At 39.9% G+C, this 12,860-nt stretch overlaps 1 protein-coding gene across 1 annotated transcript in view; it reads right to left on the reverse strand.

Moving 5' to 3' along the window:
• Positions 1-12,860, reverse strand: part of CYFIP1 (cytoplasmic FMR1 interacting protein 1) — a 2,370,671-nt gene that overhangs the window by 1,780,248 nt on the left and 577,563 nt on the right. Inside the window, exon 7 of the mRNA XM_044072062.1 lies at positions 5,905-6,033. Coding sequence (XP_043927997.1) covers positions 5,905-6,033 — 129 coding nt within the window. The remainder of the gene's footprint in view (positions 1-5,904; positions 6,034-12,860) is intronic.

Raw genomic sequence — 12,860 nt, forward strand, 5'->3', positions numbered from 1 at the left:
TGACATTGGTTAAGTGCAAGAAAAAGGATCCCCAATGGGGTACTTAGCTTTTTTGAAGACTTCGGTTCTGAAACTCGAAAACAAAAATTTCAGGAGTCAGCCAACCGGCACTTGCGAACTGCTTCTGCTTCGGGCACTGCGCGACAAGAAAGACTGGTGTAATGGCGTTGGCTGCATGTTTTATACCCCTGACAACCTGATGTCATGGAAGAGACAGCATTCAACGCAGGAAACCAAGACTTTGATATTCAGGCCAGCTGAGGGCTACCTGCAGGCAGATCACCCAAATGTAATGACTGCAACAGTGAAACATGAAGAACATCAGGAATTTCACCAAAAATCCTACCTGAACCCCAAGAACAAACAGTAAATTCCAGACCATTAGACCAAAGGACCATGCCTGTCTACAGTTTGATCAACAAGTATTAAAACAAATATCAAGTGAAATTAACAGGAAGCATCGAAATGAACAGTACACAACATCTACAGAGACCTGTGAAGACAACACACAGTCAAGCATATTAAGTCTACTGAAGTGAAATAACAAATATATGTGAACCTCTCCTTTCCCAGATGGCAGAGGTTGGGACCACACAGGAAGTAGAAGCTATTTACCCTTCAAACGTTCCCTCATCTACCTGCTACTAGCATCCTTGATAACCACATCATTATCATTCACATCGTTAATAAATAAACCTTGATCCTTCTCTAACTCCTTACCATAGAGATAAAAACAACTAAGACAGTACCTCTATCTCAACCAGAGATGCAGCTGGATCATCTGGTACTGTTTTCATATTTGGCACTCCACAATGCTAGGTTGAGAAGCCAAAACAGTTCATTCTCCAATCGGGCTCTCCTCCCTAGAAGAATTAGCACCAAATTCTAACACAATACACCTTCACGTTCTGCGTGAGAGCACAAAAATACCTCACAAATGTCCATTCCCAATCTCGTGCTCCTTCCTTCTCTATGGAGGACTGCCTGGTTCCCAACATCCTTACAAAAAGGGAAAAAATGTCCTTTCTCTGATCTCACACTCTTTCACTCCTAAGGTCCCAGGTCCTAATGTCCTCCCACTCTACTGTCTGCCCTTGTGTTCATTAAGGAGACACAAACTGGGGGGAAAAGAACATGATCATGCTGCCTGATACCTTGTGTGCCTGAAGTGGCTGTCTCCTTCACCCCCACCTTGGCTACTCTTCTTATCTCAACTTAAACTCTACTATAGAATCTCTCATTTACTCGACTCCTCTTCACCCCTCTTTTTCCTAGTCAAAAATGTCCTTATCCTTACTACTGTAATATGGTCTTCCCCTGATGACCTTTTACTCGGCACAAAATTCCCAAAGACTTCACAAAACACAATTTACAGATTTGCCCTCCTTCACAGCAGCAGATTTCACCACCGTAACTGCTTACAATGTCTAAAATGGCTTCCAGTCACCAAAACGTCTAAAATGGCTTCCAGTCACCAAAACGTCTAAAATGGCTTCCAGTCACCAAAACTTATCTCCTAGGTACTCTTATTTACAAAATACTTAACAGTGGTCATTGCATTTCTTTGAGATGGAAACTACCCATCCAAGACCAGCTTTATTCCCTAAACTGTGTCCAGGAAAAGCGATTACATTACGCAGACCTCTATATAAAACGGTTACTGGAATGACGTCACATTTGATCACCTGACTCTGGTACAATACACACAAAGAATTTTGCAAAGATCTGTTGCACCATTTGAAATTAAAGAACAATTTCAAAAACTTCTACTCTTCCCTAACAAACATTTAAACAGTCATAACACTGTTGATGCATTTTTAACACAAGCATCTGTACAAGTCAGTGTGATAGCCAAATGATACAAAATTATTTACAAAACTCCAGCTAACTATGCTGACATATGCCACAGATGCACTGCCTTTCTCTCCCTGGCACAGATGGCAATACCTCACATCGTCACAGCTTCCATATCTTAACACCAGGCAAGTTACAGACTAACATTTTTCTTTAGACCATTATGTTTCTTAAGTTATGTATGTCAGCTTCCCTTCCTTTGATGTACTATATTCTTGGTATTTGATTATATCCCATTACTTTATCAGGTAGCTGTTTTAACAGCTTTTTGGTTTTCTGCAGTTTTATAGCTGTTTTCCTTCTCATCTTTTAGGCCTTGCACCTTTACCTTATCCTCAGACATATGTCTTGTGTTTTCTTGATGCAGACTTCTCTTGTATTCATCTTTCTAGAAGTTGTAATGATGTTGTGCTGGTAATTCTGGCATTTAAACTGTTTCTTAGCTATGTTTTTTGTTTTACTCATAGTGCTAATACATAGTCCAATGACACCCGTTGAGTTGTAGTGTGAAACAGTGTCCGGGACACTGGAATACTATTAACTGTCAAATACCTTGATACAGCACTTTTCTATATGAGCTCTGTATGATAAAGTATTTTGTAGACAAGACATTCTAGGTAATGTGTTTGCTTGCTGTTCTTTTACCTTGTACACAACTCATTAAATAAAACTAAGCAAAAAAATAACCAACTAACAAAATAAAATGTACTACTTAGCAGGGGCCCAGCCCAAATTTTTATTTTGTACTCAAACCTCATACTGTTGCCCTTACCACCCACCTATCATTTAAAAAATGTACTCAACGTTCATAATGTCGCCTCTATACATTTAAGAAAGAGGCACATTCTTTTCTTCTGTAGCCGCATAAAAAGGCAATCTTTAGAGGTGCACTGCTCTCACAGAAGCATGTTTTGTATAATTTCAAACAAAAGGCACTAGTTCAGACAGTTACAAACATTCTGTGCTCTTTCGGTCAAAGTTTCTGAGATGCTCGGGGGAAATACAGAGTACGTGTAGTATAACTTTGCTTCTTAATTTATTTTACACACCTTTTAAATTATTATATTTAAGGGCATGCAAGACATCGTATCATGTATGCTAAGACAGTACTTGCACGTTGCACTATGAAACAATGGAACATGTATCTTTCACTAATCAGTGTCAAGCAAAGAGAAAAAGGACTCCTTCCCTTCTATGGAGTAGGTTGCCCCTATACTAGGTAAACTAACCCCTGCAGGTGGACCATCTTTGATCTACTGTCAACGTATTCAGTATGCACAGTTTCCATAAGGGCCTGGTTTTGAAAACGTAAGAAGCCAAACTTCACAGTAAGGATGCATGGGTAAGGGATCCAACGTAACCACATGCTTACCAATTAAGCAAAACTTGAAAAGTCGCTTACAATTTTCAAATAGGAGAATGTGCCAAACAATTTAGGAAATTTACAGATGGTAGTTTCAAAAAAAAAGAAAGTAACACTTAAGTAACTTAAGTAAAATAACCTGCATAAACAGAAGTGTGAAAGACAGAGGCCTGCTTCTCTTCATTTCAGACTGGTGGTCTTCTGCTCCCATTTATTACACACACAGTCCAAACAAGCAAATACTATTGGAACAAAGAACTATCCCCAATTTCATGGTATTCTTTCTGTTTCACCTACAAATATTCCATCCTAGAGTAGCAATCTAGTCCCACTTTATTAAATTAGCTACCACTCTGGTCTACTAATCACAGAGCCAAAACTACCAAACTGTCACCCCCACCTCAGCAGTGTCTCCAATTTTTCCAAGCGTGTTAACATAAGAATTAGCACTGCTCTCCACATTCTTCACTGAATGACTATCTGATGCCACATATCTACCCTCCTGACACTACCATTTTCCATTCATACTATCTCATTCCGTGAGATACCAACATAGTTAAGGAATGCTCTCCTAAACTCGTCCATTCAGTTATCCACCTGATGCAGCACAAGGAAAATACAACTCCTCTCCAGAAATAACCTATTCCAATTGATCCATATCACCACTACCCTTCCAGGTAATTTACCTCCCAGTGACTACCTATTTAAACTTCTTATTCGATTCCTTTAACTTGTTAGGGTTAGCATTCTACATAATGCCTAACTGCACTAACCATACACTTATCACCATTCACCAACCCACTCCCATCCAAAGCTGCCATAACAAGATGCTAGTCCTTATCTGAAAAATGTTGCTCAAATAAATTCTGTTAGCTTCTACTGACACAAAAGAAGAACATGCAATATAACTGCACACGTAAAGATGGATCTCGGTCAGACACCAATCTCAAAACAGACTCTTACGGCAGCTTACATTTTTGTAAACACCTTTTTCCCTTTTCTTTATTTCTTTCTTTGATGTCCCCTCCCAACAGATCATCAAGCTTCCCCCAAGAGATTCAAGCCTATTCACTTCCAGGGGTTGAAGTATTCCCTTAAGATCCCCCATGGCAATAGTGGTCCAAAGGACATTCATCCAGGCAAACTTTAGGGGGCAGATTTTTAGTGTTCCAATGGTATCCCTGCAGTAAGACTTTTTTTTTACTTATTTTTTTGTATGAAGGCACTGACCACCCCCGAGTGGGTGGTGAAGTCAGTATCTACCACCCCTGAGTGGGTGGTGAAGTATCTACCACCCCTGAGCGGGTGGTAAAGTCAAGTATTTACCACCCCTGACTGGGTGGTGAAGTATTTACCACCCCTGATTGGGTGGTGAAGTCAAGTACCTACCACCCCTGAGGGGGTGGTGTGAAGTCAGTATCTACCACCCCTGAGTGGGTGGTGAAGTCAGTATCTAAGTCAACATGGTGACAATATGTCTTTCTACTAGCTTGTTTGCACGACTACACATGGCTGCCAAGTGGTACATAACTCACTTGGCTGACTATGCCCATGTCCTTCCCCTATTTGCTCTCACCCCTTCAACTTTGTCCTTGTCCTCTGGAAGGTGTCAGGTTGGGAATGGCATCAAGAACCTGTTAGGAACCCCTCCCCCATGGAAGGGTGCACACATTTTTCCAGTAGTGCCACTAAGTACTCAAGCCACTAATTAAACCTGGATTACATGGGTCATGCTCAGATCAGTGTCCCTCTGCATCTCCAGCACAGCCTGCACTTTGCACTTTATCTCATTATGACACCGGAGCATGCTATTCTGCAAAATTACTTACTTAACTTTAAAGGGAAACTTTGCATCTCTTAACTCTTTCCTGCTAGGCACCAGAGGTGGTTGGGAAATGCAGCCACATTCTGAAAAAGAAGAAAGAAGGATCCTGCAAGATCAGCAACCAATAGCAGAAGTCAGTGGTGATAACATAATATAGCCTGCCAGCATGGCTTTTTTTACCAGACTGCGAATACCAATCACACTGGCAGAGTACCTTGCAAATCTTAATGAAATCATACTGGTCTTGGTCTAATTAAATGAGGTCCTCAACATCTCTTAACAACAGTCAAGAAAAAGGTAGAAGAGGCAGTTGTGTGACATCTGTCAAATAATCTGACTTGTGAGTAAAAAACATAAAAAGATACAAAACATATTAAAATAAAGGTGATAACATTTTTAATCAACTGGGAATGGGCAGTAAAAGCACAGAAATACTTGTACTCATTACAAAGTCCACCCCAAGTACAAAAAAAAAAAAAAATCAGGAAGTCATGACCATAACTCACTGACGCTTTTGACTACATTTGTCAGCTGTGTTCCTAAACCTGTTCCAAATAATTTATCAAAGGCAGAATCCAATTTCACCTTGACAATCTCTAACTGTAAACTTTATGAAAACGTTCTGCCCAAGATTTACAGACCTTACTAGTAACTTCCTCCTGTCTACAATTTTCAGCATGACACTTCTCTTTCTTATGTGCACTGACTCTGAAATGTCCCTCGACATTGAGTGTACATGTCTTGAGAAAAGCAGATTTCATAATACATCAGTGCCCTGTGCAGGATGAATGAAAATTCCATAGTTATGGCAAGAGAGGAGTTCTTGACTCTCTCATTAATCACGCTAAAAGGAGAACATTACCTTCAACAGCATGTGCTTTTCTCCTGGAGTTAGAAACATTTTATCCTCATAGTAATCAACACAAATATTTACAATGTCAGCAAGGAGTTCTTCATATCCAGGAATGACTTCAAGTTGTTGCTGTAAGGTCTACAAAACAAAAGAAAGAGTATTCCATTAGAATTACTTATCTTTGAATATCTTGGATTATTTTCTATTTAAACTTCTGGAAGCAAATAAGTTTTTAACGTATTCAGTCCTTGACAGCAGGAAGCTAATTAATCCCCTTGCCTCTTCTTTCAAAATAGAAGATCACTTGATTCCTGAGAAGTGTTCTCCCAAATCATCTTTTAACAGCATACCTCATATGACTGCAATATCTCAAACAGTACATATTAGAAAAAAGTGCACATTATGAAAATTGTTTGGTAGATGATGGGCTATGTACTGGTGTCAGTATCAAAGCTGTCTAATGATATTGAATTTATACTGCAAATGTACTAAAGAAAAAATGGTATTTTAGCTACTAAAATATTATTATGATAGTCAAACAAAGGGCTAGAGTTTTGTAACCATGCAAGATGGAACCCAATGTAGCAACACAGGAATCGTTTGCCTGAGATTTGCTTTCCAGTGATGTATGACAAACTGGTAACACAACTCTACTTTGTGACACCGTGCAATCAATGCAAATTATAAACATCATGTTCTGATATTTCAAATCAACAATATTAACCTACAGAACTGTGCATATTAGACAACTATGAAGGGTACATAAGACGGCATCATTTCTTTGACTACAGGCTACACAGCTTTTGCAATATTAGTTCCACTAAGAAAACATAACGGATACTCATAGCTGCTTCACCAAACACTTATATCTCTAAAAGCTTTCACAGTCTCTAACCTATTACAAAGTCATTTTAAACACTCACAGCTTGCATATGTCACTCCAAACATGATTATAAAACACTTTATTTCTGCATAATTAATGTAAACATGGGAAATATGTTATACATTTTGCATAACTTTTTTTGTAAACACTAGTAACTGCAGCCCTGCATAACCCATGATTACTGTTCACAATACATAACCAGCTAATTATACACATGGCACCTTGGTCAACTTATAAGATATTAGGCTCAATACTGGAATATCCTTACTACTAACACAGTCTATATCAGATAAATAGCTATACATCTGTGTTCCTCTTAACAAAATTTGTTCAGTATCCTTTGTTTGTAACATGCAATATGTTTATAGCTTCCCAAAAATATAATGCTCTTATGTACAATACATTCCTGCAGTATTAGCTATAATAATGGAATACTGCTCGTATTCATAACCTGTGGGTCTAGCACACATTTACATTAGTGGACTTCATGGCACCTGCAATGTTTTAATGTTACATTTTTAGCAACTGCCACTTTTATAGAGCCCCTCTAGGACAGTCACAGACCATGTTTTAACTTATTAAATTAATTATGGATATGTTATATTTTTCAAAATATTTTACAATCACACTTTAATAATTCCAGCCCTGGACATCCCACAGCAATTTGTGCCACAGAACATGCCTACCAGGTCATGTCATATTGTAGACATCAGTTTGCTCCCTAAAGTTGGGTGCACTATTCTTAAGACATTACTAGCAACATTTGTGCATTATTAATGAAAACATGGACAGTCATCATCTTCTTCTTTTGGCTGTTCCCGTTAGGGGTTGCCACAGCGGATCATCTGTTTCCATTTCTTCCTGTCCTCTGCATCTTGCTCTGTCACACCAACCACCTGCATGTCCTCTCTCACCACATCCATAAACCTTATCTTAGGCCTTCCTCTTTTCCTGTTACCTGGTAGCTTCATCCTTAGCATCTTTTTCCCAATATACTCAGCATCCCTCCTCAGCACATGTCCAAACCAACGTAATCTAGCCTCTCTGGCTTTGTCTCCAAACCTTCCAACCTGGGCTGACCCTCTAATATACTTATTCCTAATCTTGTCCACCCTCGTCACACCCGGTGCAAATCTTAACATCTTTAACTCTGCCACATCCAGCTCAAACTTCTGTCTTTTTGTCAATGCCACTGTCTCCAACCCATATAACAAAGCTGGTCTCACTACCCTCTTGTAGACCTTCCCTTTCACTCTTACTGGTACTCGTCTGTCAAAAATCACTCCTGACACTTCTCCACCCACTCCATCCTGCCTGTACTATCTTCTTCACCTCTCTTCCACACTCACCGCTACTCTGAACTATTGATCCCAAGTATTTAAACTCATCCACCTTCGCCACCTCTACTCCTTGCATCCTCACAATTCCTCTATCCTCCCTCTCATTCACACACACATATTATGTCTTAGTCCTGCTGACCTGCATTCTTCTTCTCTCTACAGCATATCTCCATCTCTCCAAGGTCTCTTCCACCTGTTCCCTACTCTCACTACAGATCACAATGTCACCCGCAAACATCACAGTCCACGGGGACTCCTGTCTGATCTCATCTGTCAATCTGTCCATCACCATTTCAAATAAGAAAGGGCTTAGAGCTGATCCTTGATGTAATCCCACCTCCACCTTAAACGCATCCGTCACTCTGCCGCAGACCTCACCGCTGTCACACTACCCTCGTACATACCCTGTACCACTCTTACATACTTCTCTGACACTCCCGACTTCCTCATACAATACCATAACTCCTCTCTAGGCACCCTGTCATATGTTTTCCCTAAGTCTACAAAAACACAATGCAACTCCTTCTGACCTTCTCTGTACTTCTCCATCAACACTCTCAGAGCAAACATCGCATCTGTAGTGCTCTTTCCCGGCATGAAGCCACCCTGCTGATCACTAATCATCACGTCCCTTCTTAACCTAGTTTCCACTACTCTTTCCCATAACTTCATGCTGTGACTGATCAATTTAATCCCTTTGCAGTTACTACAGCTCTGCACATCACCCTTATTCTTAAGAATCGGTACAAAACACTTTTTCTCCATTCCTCAGGCATCCTCTCATTTTTGTAACCTACTACAGGTCAATTACTCACACCCTGAACATTCTAGAGTGATGATTCCACTATCTACAGATACTAAGGCACTTCAGCTTCTATATATCTTCTTGTTTCCTAATGTTAACACTATTCTATAGATATTACTATTAATGTGGAAATATTGGTAAACTGGATTGCTTAAACAAGGAACCTACTGGAGCAGGGATGTGATAAAGCAAGCTACAGCAATGAAATATCTGCAGAGACCATAACTTAAAACTGCACTGTTGACTAATAAAATAATTGTAATATTATCATTACACATTGCTAGCAACACGGTTATACTGGAAGAGAGTGCGGTATAAAGCAAAATAAAAACAAAGCAGCAACATGTGTGGAAACATTTAAAATTGTAGTGTAAAAAAAGACAACACACTTAAGATAGCAGGAAGATACAACAATAAAATATCTACAGGAAACCATAGCATAATTAACTGGATACTTAATGACATATGCTATGTTCTATCATCACAGATGCTCTCTAATTTTCTTAGTGATTATCATCCAAATTACCTTACATGAGGACATTAGAAGCTTAAAAGGATCATTACACACAACTGGATATGTAATAAAAAGCAATTCAGTAATGAAACCTTCAACAAACCACTCAGTGTAACTGTCATCCTTTAAAAACTTTTCCATTGGACGATACCCTGGACTATTTCAACCATTCATTTCTATCCATACTCAACGCAACTGCCCCAATGCATAGAAAAAGCAATAAAAGCATTAAATTCTCCACGGATGACTATAAAGATAAAACAAGTCATGACTAAAATGGATGTAACGGAAACAGTGGAAGGCAGCACAAACAATACAAAATGACAATCCTACAAAACACTTGGAAGCAAAATTAAAATTTTGATCAGAGCTACCAAGTACAACATAGTAGCAGAACTAGGTCTAAGCACTACTGGATACATAAATATGCTATTGAAACAAGTAAAAAAAACACATCCACTTTGCTGCCTAATGAAACTGACAGCTGCATTTTACAAGTTTAACAAACTTTTCACTGATGAGGCAAAGTCTCTAACTATTAACCATATAGCTAAAACTCCTGGCCACACTACTGATAGGCTTTTTGGATCAGTTACTAATTTAACCAATTTCTGTCTCCACAATAAAACTTCTTCGCCAGTTGAAGCCCATTTCTCTTGTACTTGACAACTGCTATTCTTGTCCACACATCTATCATTGAACTCTCTACTCCTCTGTTGTGGAAATCTCTTAAATCATACCAATCCAGAAGGGTGGAGCTTGTGACAATTTCTCAGAATGGCAAAAAGACTATCAAAAATACTTGAAAATGAGTACAAAAACAAATAATGCATCACCCATCTAATACTCTCCTTCCCATACTCAAAAAGTGTTCCACGCAGAGTGGAACAGCTTTACTCTCTCTTCAGCACTACCAAATCACAACAAAAAGACAACCTACCACAGATTTGTTCCTAGATCTTTCTAAGGCTTCGGACACTGTATCCTTCATACTTCTGCTTGAATGAATGTAAGAAAGAGAAATCAGCAAAAAATACCACAACCTGGTTTAACAGCTAGCTAGCCAACTGATATCAAGCAATCAGATTTGCCCAAACATATTCTAACTTCTTAAAAATGAAAGTACAGGTATATAATTATAACAGCAGATTTCCATCTCTTCACTGCTGCAGTATTCATCACCTTGGGGATCTCCTGCCAAGGATAGCCCAACATTCAGCCAGTACACCAACATCTTTTGATCCTGTTTGCGTAGTGTCACAAGTTTGCTTCCTTTACAGGACACACGGCATAAAGGTGATGTACGGAAGTAGATACCCAGAACTGAATTGCCCCAGTAGAGAACATTCGCCATAAGACAAAACAGGCTTCGCACATCCAGAAGGAGAAAATGCAAATGGAAAAGGGGGACAATAAGCCAGGAGGTAACCAAATCAAAACCCAAAAAAAAAAAAAAAAAAAAAAAGGAGGTGAAGGGAGGGACCAAATACTGCAACAGTGAAGAGAAGGCCATCTACTACTACAGTAAGATTTTACACAACTGCATTAAGTCCTTCTTTTAGCACCAGTGCAGTACACTTCACCTTAGGGAGAGTAAAAAAGCTCAAGAAAAGGAGTAGGAAGTGGAAGGCTGTGAATAGCTCTCAACAAAGCTATACAAGGTGGTCACAGCAAAACCTGCTCTGGCCCTACAAACCATTATCTAATTTATAATGCTTAGTAAAGGTATGCACTGAAGACCAAGTGGCAGCTTCAAGAGTGGAACTAGTTTCCAAACACTTGAAGAAAGCACAAGAGGAAACAGCCCTAGTGGAATAAACTCTAAAGGAAGTAGACAGACACTTGCCATAAAAAGAACAACAAAAATAAATGATCTTAGACATGCAGGACGGTTTGCTTAGAAACAGCCAAACCCAATGTCTTGGCAAGAAAAAAAAAAAAAAAGCTGGTCATACTTATAAATGACCTTCGTTTTATCCAAATAATACACGAGCTGTCTGTGCAAATGCAAGATATGCAGGACCCTCTCACTAGCAGACTGAGAAGGAAAAAAGGAAGGGAGTTGCACTGCCAGACTTAAGGACAACTCATTAACAACATTCGGCATAAAAGGTTGGCTTAGTATGAAGAGAGACCCAGACTCAATGAAAAAAACTAAAAAAGAGGAATGGCCATGAAACCTTCCAAGTAGAACAGCGAGCCAGCAACAAAACAGTCTTCCAGGTATAAATGTTGCACAGAAGCTGAAACTGCTGGCTTAAAAGGAGTACGGGTCAATCTTTCCAAAACAAAATTAAGGTCCTAAGGAGCAGGAACAGGCTTTCCTGGGTGCCTAATATGCAGGATGCCTTTAAGAAACTGTATGACCTCATAATGAGAGCCCAAAGGAGGATTCAATGGCAGGCAGGCAGAAATAGTTGACAAACGGGCCTTTACAGAAGAACAGGCTAAGCCAGATTGAAGCAACTCACACAAACAGGAGAGAACAAGAGGGACCTCTACTGAAAAATGTCCTGGTTATTAGCATGACACCAGACAGAAAATCATTTCCATTTGGACATACAAGACTTCTGGTTGCAGGTTTTCCTCCCTTCTGTAAAACCCTGAGCATGTCCTCAGAGAAACTGTGAATAAAAGGGATCAAAACCTTATCGCCCACATTGTCAGCTGAAGAGTGGGCAAGTGAAGATGGACGAGTGACCCCTTGTCCTGTGTGAGGGGGAACCAGTGCTATCTTGGCCAAAAGGGAATCAGTAGCAATTTTTCTGGGTTAGTTCAGATATATTTTCTGCAGGACTCCTGGAAGTAGAGGAAGAGGAGGGAAGGCAAAAAGAAATATCAACTTCCAAGGAAAAGAAAGGGTTACCTGTTTTCCATGCCAGATGCGATGACACTCAAACAGATGAGAAGGAGCAGTTTTTGTTCAGAGGGGAGGCAAAATTATCAACCTGAGGAACACCCCACCAATGGACTATGTCCAAAAACATACTTCTGTGAAGCATCCATTCGAGAGCCTGTGTTTTGAACCTGGCTCAAGGAGTCTGTCACTAGATTGTGTTCTGAAGGGATATACACTGCCTGAAGAGTTAGCTGACAACTGACGGCCAGATCCCAGGCCTGAAGATCCAGCCTGCGAATAAGGTAAGACTTTGTGCCCTCCTGCTTGTTGATACACCACATCACTGTGGTGTTGTCTATGTAAACCTTCAGAGGGCCTGGACAGTACATAGGGCGAGAAGCTTGACGGACCAGAATCAGAGCTCTCATCTTTCTGATGTTGATACTTAATATATTCTATTATTCTGGCTAGTGTGTTCCAAAAGGACAACTCCTCGAAAGAAGATTCTGGGCTAATGGACTCCTCTTCATCAGAGCCATAAGCCAAAAGAGAAGCCATCTGGTCCCCTAGGCCTTCTGGACGGA

This window comes from Protopterus annectens, chromosome 5.part0 (genome assembly GCF_019279795.1).
Source record: "Protopterus annectens isolate FY-2018-M chromosome 5.part0, PAN1.0, whole genome shotgun sequence".
Classification (NCBI taxonomy): domain Eukaryota; kingdom Metazoa; phylum Chordata; order Ceratodontiformes; family Protopteridae; genus Protopterus; species Protopterus annectens.